At 46.1% G+C, this 15972-nt stretch overlaps 1 protein-coding gene across 11 annotated transcripts in view; it reads left to right on the top strand.

The window, feature by feature from the left end:
* Positions 1-12805, top strand: part of CEP63 (centrosomal protein 63) — a 39982-nt gene extending 27177 nt beyond the window's left edge. For 9 of the 11 annotated variants that reach the window (XM_077183755.1, XM_077183752.1, XM_077183750.1 and 6 more), the window contains 11 exons: positions 456-569; positions 2344-2391; positions 2930-3163; positions 3405-3550; positions 4261-4395; positions 5187-5301; positions 7156-7353; positions 7537-7623; positions 9151-9350; positions 9881-10169; positions 12290-12805. In XM_077183755.1, the coding sequence (XP_077039870.1) occupies positions 456-569; positions 2344-2391; positions 2930-3163; positions 3405-3550; positions 4261-4395; positions 5187-5301; positions 7156-7353; positions 7537-7623; positions 9151-9350; positions 9881-10169; positions 12290-12448 (1725 nt within the window). In that variant the 3' untranslated portion in view covers positions 12449-12805. The remainder of the gene's footprint in view (positions 1-455; positions 570-2343; positions 2392-2929; positions 3164-3404; positions 3551-4260; positions 4396-5186; positions 5302-7155; positions 7354-7536; positions 7624-9150; positions 9351-9880; positions 10170-12289) is intronic. The other 2 variants (XM_077183758.1, XM_077183759.1) reach the window with 2 other exon arrangements.
* The last annotated feature ends 3167 nt before the right edge of the window (positions 12806-15972 follow it).

The following is a 15972-nucleotide window of genomic DNA, read 5'->3' as shown; positions in this document are numbered from 1 at the left end:
TCTAATCTTTCTGCTCTGCTGAGCTCAACCCCACTCAGTTTTCTCCTCCTGAGAGATGTGGTAACAACACACATCTGACTGATGTAGTGCCCAATTTTTGGAGCAGAGATTAGCAGTCAAATTCTGTATTTAATTCTTGTCATCTTGGTGATTTCAATAGCAGCATGTTTTGGAAGCCAAAGCCAGTCTGAATTGTTAAACCCCTGACAGCAAAGCCATGAAATCAGCCATGAATGTTTTGGCACTTAACATTTGTGAGCTTTACCTCAGATGGGGAAGGAGTGCAGCGAGCACGGTGTGTGAGGGCTCTGCACTGCTGAGCTGCTGCATCAGGTGACTGGCTAATGGTTTCCCTGCTGGGGGAAAGGTGTGAGGATATGGTGGGGAGAGAAGCATACGTGGATGTGAACTGGAGGGGGATGTACTGCTCCAAGCCACCCCTGCTGTCCTTGCAGGAGTTCCGTCAGAAATCACTTGACTGGGAGAAGCAGCGCCTGCAGTACCAGCAGCAGGTGGCATCGCTGGAGGCGCAGCGCAAGGCTCTGGCAGAGCACTCCGAGCTCATGCAGGTACAATTAATGTGTGCTGGAAGTTTCTGCTTTGTTTGTGGCAGGGAGGGAGAGGCTAATGAAATCTCTCAGGCTCCCATCCAGTTCAGATTGCCATTGAAGTGACTTTTAATGTTCTGGCGAAATAAGGTTTGCTTGTACGAGTGCTGTATGGAAAAAAGGTCTGGAGTCTGTCATCAGAGATTAGATAAACCTTGTGCAGCTCTCCCTGCCATCACTCTGGTTAGCAGAGAGGAGAGTAGGATGCAAATCTCCCTGAGAGGCAGAAACCACAGCATATGACACTTTAAAATATGTTACATCATGTTGTCTACTTGAAAGCTGTGTACCTGCCAGCAGGTAGATATGTACCTTGTGGGTCCAGCTCAGAGGGTACTGTTGGAAAGCAATCTTCCCCTGCAGCAGAGACTTCCATAAAATACTGAAGCAACAGCAGTTTTCGGCCCCCCACCCCTTGTTTTAGGTCTCTCAAAGGCAAGAAGTAGTGGGGCTGCTGTTCTGCAAAGCTGATGGCTCAGTGAATTAGTGGTGCTGCAGCAGAGCAAGATGAATTGACCTAGAGCACAGCTGTGAAGTCACACAGACACAATCACAGCAGACACTGATAAGAAGCTCTTGCTGGGGACTTTGCCTTAATGGGCTCCTGAGTTGCTCTTGAGTGGAAGCTCCTGCGAGGAGGGAGACTGTGATGACAGGATTGAAGCTGGCTCTGACAGGGGCTTTGTGAGAGGCTGACACCAGGAGATCTACAAATGCAGAGAGAGTCCTTGAGCAGAAGGTCTTGCTGCTCTGCTGTCTGTGTGTCGTTGATAGCTCAATTGTTTGGGAACAGATGTGTCCTTGGAGCTCAGGCTGGGACACTGGGGCACAGAGGAGCTTGTCTTACTGTGCAGCAGAAAACCAGGAGGCTGGGGAGGTTTTCCCAAAGCAGCATAAGTGCCTTAGGTGCACAGGTACTGTGAAGAGACTGCCTGAATCCTCAATTGCTTTGAAAAGCCCAGCATGGAAGTGCTAAATTTTTTGCCTTGGATGTTTCTGTACATTTTACATGCTTAGTTGTCTTTCTAGCACAAGGTCAAGCTGAGATCCATGACCATGGAGTACTTCCCCTCTCTCTCCTTTCATCTGGCTTCCCCTCAGCTCTTCCACAGCAGCTTTGGGAAGCCTGAATTTTCCCCAGTACAGACCACCTTCTGGAGCACCTGCAGCCTTTAAAGTCAGCCTTTCCTAAAAGCCTGGAATTCTCTGCTGGCCTGGATGTTGTGTGGCTGGAAACAAGAGACAGCTTAAATGTTTTCTTAATGCAGAAATAAATGTTCAGGCAGTCTGATCCTCTGGCTTCTTGGGTGAAGAGAGGCTCTGCTCTAAACTCTTGGCCCTCTTGATTACCTTTTCTGTCATGACTATTTAAATAATAATAAAAGGCTGTAATCAAAACTATGCCATAGCCTTGCAAATGAGCAGTTCTTACAGTTTGTGTAAATCAAGCCATGTGATGCTTCTGAAGCTGGCAGGCGTTGCTACTCTTTGAAACTGGGAGGATAGGACTGCTCAAATATTTTGTTTGAGCCTTTAAAAATTCAAAGATTTTATACAATAAGGGACTACATGAAGTGAATGTTCCTAGAAGCTTATGTGAGAGCTGGCTTGTTAAATTTCACCAGCTAGCTGTGTGGAAAGAAATGCTATGAAATAAAGTATTGTGCCTATAAATTATAGAGCAGATATTGTCTGCTACTCATACATTCCTTGTAACTTTTTTGTCTGCCATTAGAACACTGAAAAATTCAAAGTGAGTACTCCCCCAAGCTGCTGGAACCAGGTATTTACTGCAGAGAGCAAAGCAAATTGGCTGTTACAACTGGCTTGTTTTGGGGCTGTTTGGTGGTTGTGGCTTTGCAATTGTGCACCCTGAGCTGCTTTCTGTCCTGGTGTGGAATTAATGGTTGGGTAATCTCTGCCCTGTTTGGTTTACAAACTTTCTTACCTGCAGCTATTAGTCCTGGTCTAGCCTTGAGCTCATGAGCAAAATAATAGCAGGAGGCTTTGTTCTTAGACAAATCATACTTGGGCAGCTGGAGGGATTTGAGATTCTCATTTTCCAGATTTTCTTTGAACTGCTTTTGGAATCAAATGTCTCCCCCTTTTTTCATTTTATTTTTTACTTATTCTATTTGCCTTGGGAAGTTTTATCCATCATGTAACCCTGGAACAATACTGTCCCTAAGTCCCTGGAAGGTATTGTTGAGAATGAGAATGTGGCTCATTAGACTAAGAAATCAGTAGCTGTGTTGGAATGTCTCTTTGGTAGAACTTTGGTGGTTTTGCAGTTTAGCTCTAGCAGGTGCTTGCTGTTGCAGACCCAGCTGGCCAGTCGGAAGCAGATGCTGGACTCGGTGGAGCTGGCAAACCGCTCGGAAATCCAGCACTTGAGCAGCAGGCTGGAGAGGGCCAAGGACACCATCAGTGCCAATGAGCTGGAGGTGGAGAGGCTCAGCATGAGGGTGGATGACCTCAGTGAGGACAATCGCATCATTCTGGAAGATCAGCGCAGAGTTCAAGAGGAATTAAGACAGTCCAAGACAATGTTAGAGGTCAGTGGAGGAACTCTTAAGAAACTGGGTCTGAAGTGTGGGAAGGCTTTTCATCCTGGAGTTTTTGTCTCTTTCTAGAGCCTTTGTAAAGTTCCTGATTAGCATCAAAATTGACTTTGTAGGCATGTGCTGCTCTGCAGTATTTCAAAGGGTCCTAAAAAATCTGATCAACCTCTTGTCACATTGCAACTAACTGGTTTGGTCCATCTTGCAGCAGTCATTCCTTCTGCCTCCTGTGCAGGTGCTGCAGGATGAGAAGATGGAACTGAGAGCCACCTTGCAGTCTCAAGAAGATTTCATTAGCAGCTCGAAACTGCACCAGGAACAGTTACAGAAACAGCTGGACAGGATGACTGAAACTCTTCACACAAAAGAACTCCTCATCAGGTAGCATCTGTGCCTTGCTGGTACTTTGGCTCTTCAATCCAGATCTATGTTCCAGGTTTCTCACTGAAGACAGTAGCAGCATTTTCATGCAGCTGGATCTGTATTGGTTGTATTTAACATAGTGCACTGCAGTTTATCACAAGCACTGTGCTGCCTTGCAGCATTTTTCAATTTGCATTGCTTTTGGAATTAGCAGATAATCAGTGAAGGGCATGGAGGGAATCCACTTTCCTCAGCTGGGTTTCTGGAGGCAGCGCAGGGCTTTTGAGGATGTTTCTCCCAGGCATTTTCAGCCAAGTGCTGGAGGCCTTTCAGGGTTTGATAACATGCTTATTAACCTAGGTGAAAGTTCTCACTGGTTGGGGCTTGGTGATGTAACTACATCTGTGACAAAATCATGTTGGCCTTCTGCCCTGGCAATGTGCAGAGGCTGTTGGGTTCTGGTGGCTGTGTCAGAAGGTTTGGGTGTTGGTCACCTACCAGTCTCTGACAGGGAGGCCAACATCAAAATAAAATGTAATCTTTTTCACTCAGCCTTAACTCAAGCAGGAGCTGTCATCCAGCTGCTGTGTTTGCTTACTCACACTGGTCACCTGCTTTTCAGTGCTGTGTATTTTTCAGAGAACTCCAGAAAAACAGCAGTTATGTTCCCTGTACCAGTGAACTCAGACATGTGTCTGTGCTGGATTAAAGCTGCTGTTTCTGTGTAGGGCCTTGGAGGAGCGCTTGCAACAGAAGCCATTGTCCTCTGCAGGGCTGGAGCTGGAGCAGGTGCTGCTGCAGCTGGATGTTGCCCAGAAGAAGGAACAGCACTTGCAGTCAGAGGTGACTCGTCTTGAGAACAGGTAACCCTCTGCTTGCTCCCTCTGCAAGTGCAAGTAGATCTGGATAATAACACAGCACCTAATTGTGTTCATCAAGTTAACCAGTGATTTTTATAGGCTTGTTTTAAATATCAAAGGGCCAAAGAAATCAAGTGCTATTCATTTTGCAGGGTAATAGTGACTGCTTTGCTAATTGATTGGCTGCCTTTCTCTGCACATGGTGGGTGTTCTCAGGGTTCCAGCTTGCTTAGGCTGAGCACCTTCACTCACAGTAGGCTAAGGAGTCTTTGTTAGGCAGCTGGTAAGAACCAGGTCCGGACCTTCCTGTGAAATGAGGATTATAAACAAATCTCTGCAGAGAGACTGGGGACTCCCTGTCTCTAGAGGTGTTCAAGACCAGGCTGGATGGGAGTTGAGGCAACCTGGTTCAGTTGAAGGTGTCCCTGCCCATGGCAGGGGGTGGAACAAATGGTATGGGGTGGAGCTTTAGGGTCCCTCCTAACCCAAAGCATTTTGTGATTCTATGATTCCGCTCCAAGTTTGTGGTTTTCAGACTTGTGTTTACATATAAATTTTGTAATCTTAGTTTGTAAATAAACAAGTAAGAAACAGCTGTTATCTGTTAGATGAGCTTCCTGATCTCTTGTGAAATCATTTTGGAAAACAAACCCAGAGGATTGGTAAGGAACTTGTAGGCTGAGTTCAGTTTCTGTTGTAATGGACATAAAGGACTGCCTGAAAGATCAAAGTTTCTCTGACCATTTCCTCCTCCTTGGGTTATTCTAATCTATACTTTTGCATTTGGCACCCAGCCTGGTGTCTTCAAATGCCAGGTGTGTGCAGCTGAGCGAGGAGCTGGGTGAGAATATCAAAGAGCTGCAGTCCCTGGAAGAAGACCAGACTGAGTCAAGGGCAGAGATTAAAAAGGTAACTTGGCTTTGTTCCTGGGGAGTGGGATGGCACTGGTGGGGTGAGCTGATCCCTGTGTGCCAGTGCCTCAGCAGTGGCACCAGGGCAGGGCTGCTGGCAGGCAGGGATTTGCTGCAGGTAAGGAATACACCTGGCAGAGGAAGGGTTGAGAGGACACCTGTTTGCAGGTGTCTGAACCTGGCTTTGTGAGCATCTCCTGGGCCTCCCCCAGTACTTCTGTACACTGTAGAGATATTTGAATTACTGCTGGAGGGGCAAATATGCAAAGAAATGGGGGTCTGGAATCCTGAGTTTAAGCCTAATATAGGGTGAAGAGCGGAGAAGGAGTGAGTTTGCTGTAATATGTCCTGTCACACTTGAGGCAGGACTTCAAATGTGTCCTGGTCCCTGTGTGAATAAGGGAGTGTGTTTCAGGCTGGATAGCTGGGCATGAGGGCAGGGGCTGGGAGGAATGGAGCAGCTCACCTGCCACGAGGGGCTCACCCCAGAGCTCTGAGCACCCAAGGGGGGCAGGCCCTCCACTCACTTGGCTTTTCATAATGGTCTGCATCAGCTCATGTGAGAGCTTTCACTGGAGCCTGGTAGAGTGGAAGCCTCATTGAACCTGAGTGAAAAACCTCACTTGTGTGGAAATCCTTCATCCTTTATTCTGAACATACAGAGGTGCAGATCTTGCCAGAGATGTGTGCTTGGTTACACATCTAAACAGCCACACAGTAAATGAATCTCCCACAGGCTGCTGGGGAGGAGGGAGAGATTTATGAAGGCTGTTTCTGTTTTATATACTTGGGAGGCATTGAGGTGACATGGAGATAAATCACCATGTGAACAGTATTTACATGGGTAGGCAGAGATCATCTGGTTCAATTTTCTAAAATGCTTGTAATTCTCAGAAAAATCCTGTGTGTTTGGGTGGTTTATATTTCTGACTAATGGAATGGAGTCCTGGGGAAGGAATTATGCTGCTGTTGGTCTGTCGTGCCACCGAATAAATATAAAGTGTGCCTACCAGTATATTGTATGTGGTGCAGGTCTGCCACCTCAAAAAGCATTGAATAAACCAAGATAAGGTATGGAAAAAGATGACCATAAAGGATGGAGTGGTTTTTATACAAGCAACAGCTGAATGGAATAGGACTTAGCAAACTGGAAAAGAGATAAATGAGATTGAATGGACAGAAAATAAAATCATGCCTGTCATGTGGAAAGTAAATAGGGAATGATTATTCTCTCATCATACAGGGCCTAGTGGTCATCACACAGAGTTATGAAAACAAAGAGATGTATTTTTACCCTGTGCATAGCTGGCTGGTGGAAGCTTGCCATGGGAAGCTTTAGTTGCTATGAGCTAACATTGATTCAACTCTAATATTGATTCAAAAGACTTAGGGCAAATTAATTCCTGGAAGAAAAAGCCAGCTCGAGCTATTTAAAGTTACCATCTTTAAATGGTATCTTCAAATACCTCAGGAAGGCAGAGTGGCAAATTGCAGGGTTATATTTTGCAAGAATTACTCTGCTTCCCCAGTCACAGTGAACCTTTGGCTCTCTGGCTTTGCCTACAGAGGTTGAATGATGAGCTGAAGAGGCTGTTGGTTTGATAAATTGTGGGTTTTATCAAGTACCTCATGGCATGAAACTTCTTTCCAGTTGGCAGTGTGTGGTGTGGGTAGGGATTGGGATGATTTCAATCAGGAAAGACCAGCACGTGAGCACATGCAGAGGGTTTGTTACATGGAGCTTTTTGTTTTCCAGGACTGAGATTTCACATTCCCATGTGCAATACTTTTGCTTTTTTAGCTGAAACGTGTTTTAAAAGCTCATGGGTGATATGTGCATGTCTTCCTCCAGTTGAAAGACCAGCTCTCTCAGGCTGAACAAATGCACAGCAGTGAGCTGGAGGGGATGAAAAGGGAGATCTCCAGGCTGACCCAGGAGCTGCAGCAGCGGGACATCACCATTGCATCAGCAAGTGGCTCCACCTCAAACCTGGAGCAGCAGCTCAGAGCAGAGATTGAAAGAGCAGAGAGGAAAGCAGTGGAGCACAGGGTAAAAAAGGCCCAAGACTCTTATGCTATCTGTTTAAGGGATCTGAAGGCTTGGAACACCATCCTGGTTTTTAGCTACATTAGTAGTTTCCTTCTATCTTTAGCCTCTGTACAAAAGCTGAGGGTGTTGTGGTCCTGCATTGTGTTCTTTTTCTGAGCTTGTTGGTTGCCTTTGTCTCCTCAGGTAATTCTGGTCCAGCTGGAAACCTTGAGGCTGGAAAACCGTCATCTCTCAGAGATTTTGGAAAAAACAGAGTGTGGTAAGCTGAAGGTATGAAGGTATTGAGGACCAGGAGCTGGGAATGGGCTAGTCTTGTGTACCTGCCTGGGAATAGTCAGAGTCTTTGCCTAGGCCTCTCAAAATGGGGAATAGAGCTCAGTGAACTTTAAACCCAAGCAAAAGAGGCAACTTGAGAGGAAATAAGGTGCAGAAATATCAAGCATTTGTTCAGTCAGAGAGTGGTGAAGAGAACTGCAGAAGCAACCACAATTTCCATGTCTTCTCCATGGGCTTTAGCCCACATTTTTTAGTACATTTAATTACACTTCCATTTTAAGCCAGTTTACCTCAAACCTTTGATTCTCAACCTGTGATGTCCTTTTGACCTGTCTGAGAGGTGTAACTGCTCTGGCCCTTGAAATGCCTGGGGTGAGAGGATGTTCTCCCCTGGTGAGGAGCCATTCAGCAGGGCTCTCCTTTGCTCTCCATGAGAGGGATGCAGACTGGGAATATGGGCTGGATGTGTTGGGGCAGTGTTCTTGGAAAGGGCCCTGTGGTGGGCTCCTGCAGCTGAACAAAACCTCCAAAATTCCTGAGGCAGAGGGGAGAAGAGGAGCCTGCATGGCAGAGGTACAGCTTTGGCAGAAATAATAAGTTGACTCATTTTGTGAAGGAAGAAGTGGCTGGTTTGCAAGTTCTATCTCAACTTAAGCAGAATGGCTGCTTCCCTGTAGGGGGCAAGGGCTGGATTCAGACAGCTGAGAACCTCATGAGAGTGTCAGAGCTTTTATCCTGTTAGATCTGTGGGAAGGAAATACTCACCTGTTAGTATTAGTTTGGGGTGATTGTCAAATGTGCCAAGTTCCTGGCAAAGTGCTGAACAGAAGCTTGTGGCTGGTGAGATGGATTAAAAGCACAGCTTTCTGGAGGGCTGGTTTGAAACTGAAATAACTTAAGGCCCATTACTTTCTGCTTGAAAAGTGCCTGGTGGCTTTTGCGTGTGTGAATTCCCAAAAATGTGCCAGCAGTGTGAAAAGCAGGAAATCTTCCTTAAAAAAAAGCCCCACAGCCCCAAGGCACAGGAGCTGGATCTTGGCCTGGCAGTCCTAATGCACATTTGGGAAAGCCTTAGATACTGAGCTGATGAGAATTAATTAAGCATCTAAATTTAATAGAATTGGCAAAAAGCAAGTGGGAATGTCACAGGGGTAGAAGCAGTGGAAATTATACTCACCTGGCCTAGTAAACAGAAGATGATGGGAAGAAGCAAGTTGTTCAGAGTTTCAGAAAGGCCAGAGGCAGGTACATCTGAACTATCCTAGGTCTATGTTTTCCTGTTTTAAAAGGAATCCAGTGGTGAGAGAGACTGACCATCCCAAGCAGATAAGCACAGTGAGTCTGGATGCAGGCCCAGTAAGGCATATATATAATTAATTTTCTCCTAGGAAAGTCTTGAAGGTTGTCAAAATGAGGTTAGGGGATATGCCTTAAGGAATCTCTTGCTGGCCTTTGCTCTGGATGTGACTGTGGTGTCTTGCAAACCAGAACTTCTGACTTCTGTCCTTCTTTGTCTGTTAGGGGGGTGATGGCACCCTGAGAGCCCTCAGGGAGGACTACACTGCTGAGCTCCAGAAATTAATAGCTGAGAACCAGCAGCTGCGGAAGGACCTCGCAGAGACCAGGGCGAAACTGGGGGTCACTGCACAGGTGTGCCCAGGTGAACCTGAGGGCATGGCTCAGCAGGGGCAAGGCAGAGAGCCCAGGGATGTACAGCACAGGTGAGTGAGCCCAGGGATGCTGCTTCCTCAGGGGGAAGGAGAGCAGGGGATGTGTGGGCTTTAATGGCATGCCGGGTGTCTCTCCAGTGCATCGTGTGTCTGGGAGAGCACAAGGACTGGTTGGGAATCTGCCTTTATGCCTTAAGCAGTGCAGTAGCTTTGAGCCCCAGCTGGTTTGTGTTCTGCAGAGCCAGCAGTGTTTGTCTTTTGTCTGCCTTTGCTTCTCTCTGGAGCAGCAGTCTCTGCTGTTTTTGGTGACAGGATTAGATGTGGCCCAGGCAGCTGTGTTCCTTTCTGTTGCTCTGTTAGGATGTGCAGGCTGTGGGTTTTGGTATCTACAGTAGCAGAAGAGAGAGAGAGAGAATTCCACGGGGACTGACTGAATGTGTGTCTGGAAGTGCTATGGAAACAAGTTTGGATTGCCAGGGCTGTTAGTAACATTTATGTTAATTGTTGCTTCTGTGTGAGTTTTTGCTGGAGTTCAGCTGCTAAGAGACAAACTCAGTTCTGTGCTCAAACCTGCCTTCCAGGGAAGCACAGCATGAACAGGATGAACACACAGGGAGCACACATCTCCAGCCTGACAGGACTGCTCAGCATCATCACAGGCACTCCCAAAGGTGTGAGGCTGCTGAAACAGGAGCTGTGACCCCCGAGATGGGTGAGCCACCCTCCCAGAGCAGCAGCAGGAACTGCAAGGAGCCACGTGCCTGGCTGGGAATGGAGTCTGTGCTTCACGTGGTGCATGAAAACAAAGATTCTGCAGAGGAAGCATCTAAGCAGCCTGCCTTAAATCAACACAGAGAATCTGTGGTTTTGGTAAGCAGTTGTAAAGGAGCTACTTGCTGCTCAACAGCTGAAAATAGAGCTGGGTTCTTATCTGGCAAAAAGGGACAGGCATTGGAATGCATGACCTAACTGCACGTTGTGTGTGATCCTCTAAGTAAATCAAATGTTAAACAAGGAAGGAAAGCCACTGCTGAATGGTTAAGACTTGGCCAGGAGGATCCATATAGAGGCTCTTCAGAGCTCCTTGGAGAGGAGATTTGTGTTTGTGTGCTTGCTCAGTTAATTCCAGGAGCTCATGGTGCTGTACCTCAGTGTGTACCAGGACTTGCTTGTGTCCCCTCAGAATTCTGCTTCAGCTTTTGGCTTGGGTCTGTAGTAGAGGCTCAGAGTGGATGTGGAATGCTGAGTATGTCAGTATTTCACAGTCTCTGGGTGGCTGGTTGCTGCACATCTGTAAAGCACAGGGTGAGTTTTACCCCTTTTCAAACAGGCTGCAGCAGTCAGCACACTGAACTTAAAGCTGCTTATGCTTACAGATGACAAAGCCTGAAATCCCTGCTTCACTGCACAAGGGGAGCCTGCTCTTTCTCCCAGTTGCTGATGGTACTTTTTTCATCAGGAGCAGTGTTAGCACTTTCTCTGTCCTAGCTCAGCTCAGTTGCTGAAGCACTTGACCAAGATATAGAAAATTTGCACTGAATCAATTCTTCCTGTCATGTTTAGGGAGGGGAGAATGCTGAGCACTGGTCCTTGTTCCAGATGTGTTGCCCTAGCAGTGTTCAGAGCAGTTTCTCCTCTGTTTTTGCTTTGGTAGCAGTGACAACTATTAAACTATTAGCTATCTTTTTATAGTCCAGAGAAGAGGCTCAAAGGCTAATGCACAGATAAGTGGAGGCTTGTCATGTCTTTGATGAAGTTTATGACCAAGAACAGGTCTTGATTTTTCAAGACTAAAATAGCTTGTGCACATACCCAGAAAACAGTGTTGGGAAGTTAGGGAACTGCAGTATTGTAAATGGAAACTCTTCAGGTTGCAAGATTGGACCCAAAGTGTGAACAGTTTCACTTCAGGGTCTGAGAAGCTCTAGGGCTTGATGTTTAATAGAAGAAAATGGGCTGCTTTTTATTCTGAGAGGTAGAAATAAGATTTCTAAGGAAATGCAGATATTTCTCCGGGTGTTGACTGGGTCAGGCTCCCACTGGCTCAGTGTCTTTAAATCAATTCCTTTAGCACCAAGAGAGCAGAACTCTCATCAGTAGGCAGTAGTGGGGTGGGAGAGATTTGCTTGTTGTCTGTAGCCTTTTCTGTTTCCCTTTGTTCCTGGTTGTTGACAGGACCTGAAAACCACAAGACTCCAGGATTTGGAAATAACCAGTTATTTTCTCTTGCCAAGACACTGAGACAACTTGTCTGTAATGGAAAGCAGCCCCTTAGTAACCTTAATATTTCACGTGCCAGCCCCTGTGCACGAGGCTTCTCTTCATCAACTTGTACATTAAGCCTGGTTTACAGTGTTGTTTTTGTAAGTTAATAACTTGTGGGTAAGTGATGTGAGGAGCAGGAATAGTTGTTGACTGTAAAGGAAAGAATCTGGAGTAGTTTGTTGACCATTGCTGGCTGGACTGAAGTGCTGTTCTGTGAGCTGCAATGGGAGTTTGGCCTGTACTTGCCTGTGGGATTGTACCAGGAGCCTGTTACTTTGGGGAAGAAGAGGAGGTGTATGAAAGAAAGCAGAGATATTCCCAGTGTGGAATATGTGGTAGAAAAAACAGTCTGGCAGTGTTTTCCCTTCTCTGAACCCAAACTCTGAGGCACTCCCATTCACTGGGATTTTTATGGAAACAAGGAGCAGGATGATATTGCACCAACACCCAGGGCAAACTCCTTGATATTCTAGAGTGACCTTCTCTAGCTGTGATTTTTTAGTAGTGATTTTTTTGCAGTCTTGGCTTCGTGCAGCAATCATTGCTGGCTGTTGGGAGGGATGTGATCTGTGATACAAATGGGAGATCTGAGTGCTTAGTCTGGCCACTAAGATGGAAATGAGCCCTCTAGGAGCATGTTCAGTGGTGTGGTTTGCAGATCAGTGGTGTTTCTGGCCAAAACTTGGAATGAAGGAATGCCTGATAATCCCTTTGTTTCCCTTTAGTGCCCCTTGCCTACAGCTTCTGTGGGATCCATTGCTGCACGATACCTGGAAGATGAAGAAGTGAGATCCCAGCACATCCTGGAGTGCCTAAATGCTCACATTGAGGAACTGAAAAAAGAGAGTGCAAAGATAGTGAGACGATTTGAACACCAGCAATAATGTTCCTTGTGGAATTGGAATGCTGGTTTCCTTATGTGCTTCCAAACTGTGATTGGGAAGGTGCCTGTATCCAGCTGGGCTTGGAGCTTGAGTGAGAGCCATGTGTCCCACTTGGAGCTGAGTCAGCAGGAGGGAGTTGAGGAAAAGGAACTCGTGTCTACATGCTTGCTCTGATGAGGGGTGTTACACCACAAACATTTTAGTCAGCTTGCCATAGGTCAGAGACCTGCATCACAGCTATGTGCTCACTCACAAAGTTGAGGGTATTTTTTAAAAGCAAAACATTTCCTAGTTTTTATGTATTTAAAGTATATTTTATACGTGTAAAAGCATTGAAATAAATCAGAATGGCAAACACTTCTTTTCTTGTTTGTACAAATACACAAAGTGACTCTTGTGCTTTATATTCCCTTCTCATCAGGAACTTGGATCAACACCTTTTCCATCACAGCATAGCTATGCTCTTCAAGGAACAAGGAATAAAATTCCTCTTTCCTTTAGGCTGTCAGCATTTTTTCCAGTTAATTTGCCCTTAGTGGAATTTCTTAATATTTCCTGGTTCTTGTAGCTTCTGCCCTTTCCAATTTGTGTAGTATCTAGTGTCTTTATCTGGCTGTAATGGGTGCTTGAAGTACTGCAGGATAGCTGAGGAATGAGTGGCTGAATTCTGGATGTGGCTCTTGGAAAAGAAAAATAGGAATGAGAAATGACACTGGGTGGGAGGAGAACCCACAAGCAGATGAGGTTCATCCACATTGCAGCTGCCTTGTGAGCTGGTGCCAGCCTGGGTTGAATCTGGACAGTCCAATGGAGCTGCTGCATCAAAATACATCTGTGACCTCTTTTGGGGAAAATATTCAGTATTTCCTTGAGAGAAGTAAGTTTTTAGTGAGTGAACAGGACTTCTTTCCTATGGACTTGTTCTCTTTTGGGGTCTCTGCTGTTCTCCTGTGGCTGAGTCTTTATGGTCTTTGTGCAGACAAACCTTGGGATGAGGACATTCCATGTCCATAAGTATCCTGTTCCTTTTCATCAGCTTCACCTTGTCTTAGAGCAGCTTAATGCTGTCAAGGGACAGGAATTCAAAAGCACCACATGTACACAGAGCCCAACCATTGTGTCAGACAGGTGAGTTCAGCCAGGGAGTGCCTGGCTGCAGACTGGGGCTGCACTTGGGCATGCACCTCTGCATCCCAGAGTTTAGAAATGTTCCAATCCAAAAGTCCTTGTTGTTTTGGCTTTCTGTGGAGTTCCTTGCATGAGGATAAAACTGTCAAATCCATTCTGGATTCTCATTGTGCAGCCTTGGTAATGAGGTGCTGAACTGCCCCCAGCTGGAGCAGGACTGTGATCATCCAGCACTCGCCTTGGATCCTCTGCAGAGCTGTCCATGGGTGGTTTTGGAACATCCTCCCTGTCTATCCAGATCTCAAGTAAGGACTTGTAGGGCATGGGGCATTTTGATAAAATCTGAACAGCAGAATGCACCAAACTGTTTCCTCTTTGCAGATGAACCTATAGATGCACTGGGTGTGTGAGATATGCCAGAACCCTTAAGGATCCCTCACAGCCTTCAGTGAGGCCACCAATTTCATTTTTTAAATGATAGCTTGCAAGTGGTATTGTATTTCCTGATTTGTCAGATTAGTTAGTGACTGTTGCATCATGCTGTTGGTGTTTTCAGCAGTTCAGGAGACATTTTGCCTTGTTTCTGACATGCTCTTTCATATCCCTTCAGAGATATTTGTCAGTTCATGTTGGCAGAGGGGAAGAGCAAGACTGAAGATGATCCATTTGCTTAATTAGCAGCTATAATCCTACAGTTTTATCAATTTCTAATACCTGTAATAAGCAGCTTCATTCAGGGAGAATTCATTCATCAGCTTCATTCATCTAAAAATTTGAACTAATGTAATCTGAAGTAGCATCTGCAGCAGGGGAATTGCTGAGTTACTTCCCTGTGTTGGTGTGTGTGTGCTTTGTCTTTCCCCCTTTCTGTCATTGCAGATGCCCTGAGAGAACTGAGAAGTCTGTTCCAGAACTGTTCTCCTGGTGTTGGAACCTTGGCTGCACTGAAGAATGTGCATTTTTTATGAGGAGGAGGAGAAGGAGCTGTGTTTATCCTGGAGGGAGATGTCACAGCAAGTGCAGACTTCTGAGGTGCTTTTATCTGGGGCTGCAGGGTTTCTCAGGCATTCTCTGCCTTTGCAGTGTCAAAGCTCCCTTGGAATAATCACCTGGCCCTGGAAACTTTATAATTAATGAAGCTGGAGAGGGGGTTTGTGTCTTTGAACTTATGCCTTCAATAGCACTAAAGGATTTCTCACACTCTTGCAGGGCAGAGCCAATGTTTGTTTTCTGATTGAGACAAAAGTGTGGAACTGTATTTGCAGCACTTCCTTTTGTACATCTGTAGAGTGGGAAGCTGTGCAGGCTTCATCTGTCTTTAGTGTGTTACAGATGTTCTGCTGTGGGTGTGACAGTGCTTGGGGGTCACTCTTTGCTTTGAGGAGTTAAAGAATCTGGGACTCTGTAGATGTGTGCAATTGCAGGTACCTGGGTTTTGCAGACTGGGTTGCAGGAACAGGGAATACTCCCTGAGGCTGTGCTAAATAGGGGGCAATAAACTGTCCTCTCTACTCTCTTGGGGTCAGTTTTTGTTCCCCCTGCCATCTTGAGACACAAATAAAGCTTAGAGAGAGGGCTTGTGGAAGTGAGTCTTTGAGACAAGGAGCAGGGACCGCATTCATAGTTCAAAGTTCTGAGAACTTTACCTGCAGAGAGGTTTTACCCAAGTGTCTGTTTGTGTGCTTGTGCCTATTTGTGAGCATCAAATGTGTGGTTCTATGAACAGTGTCTGTACTTGGGTATTCTTGACCCTGTTTGGTAGTTGTTTTCTTTAGTCACTAAACTCTCTGGGATGCTTCCTTATCCTGCCATTGTAAGAAGTAACAAACTTGACTGGATCAGCTTGACCTGTGAAATGAAAGCTACTGCAGTGTATCGTCCTTGATCTGAAAAGTGGGATCTGAGAAAAAAGAACCCTTCTGCCAGGCACCAAAATAAACCAGGACTGTCTGTGCTGACAGACAATACTTGCTTTAGCCTTCAAGGTCCTTAGGCAAACAAAAGATCTGCCTTGCATCTGTGCTGCTCAGTCTGTGCTGATGCCCAGGGAGTGGGAGCCTGCTGGGCTCCACGGCTTGTGAGTGTTCCTGCAGGGAGGAGCTGCTGCCACCAGTTTTTGAGGGCAAAGACACTGAGCTGTTTAGGGGAGGACTTAAAATCTACTTTTATGTTGCATATGGAGCCTCTTGTCGCCAAGTACAAAAAGACCCCGAAGTTTTGCTGTGCTCCCAGCTTACCCTGGAGTAAGCCCTGTTAGCTTACATGTGGTGTTTATGCTTGCAGCTCCTGTCTGCAGCAGCCTGCATCCTCACAGAGAGTGCTGATCCTGGAATCTGGCTGCAGGTACTTAACCTGCTCACATGGGGTGCTAGGGCCAAAGGAATAATGTAGGAGTG

The sequence above is a fragment of the Agelaius phoeniceus genome, chromosome 10 (assembly GCF_051311805.1).
Source record: "Agelaius phoeniceus isolate bAgePho1 chromosome 10, bAgePho1.hap1, whole genome shotgun sequence".
NCBI classification, from domain to species: domain Eukaryota; kingdom Metazoa; phylum Chordata; class Aves; order Passeriformes; family Icteridae; genus Agelaius; species Agelaius phoeniceus.
The sequence above is the reverse complement of the archived record's forward strand: the minus strand, read 5'-3'. Positions and strand labels throughout refer to the sequence as shown.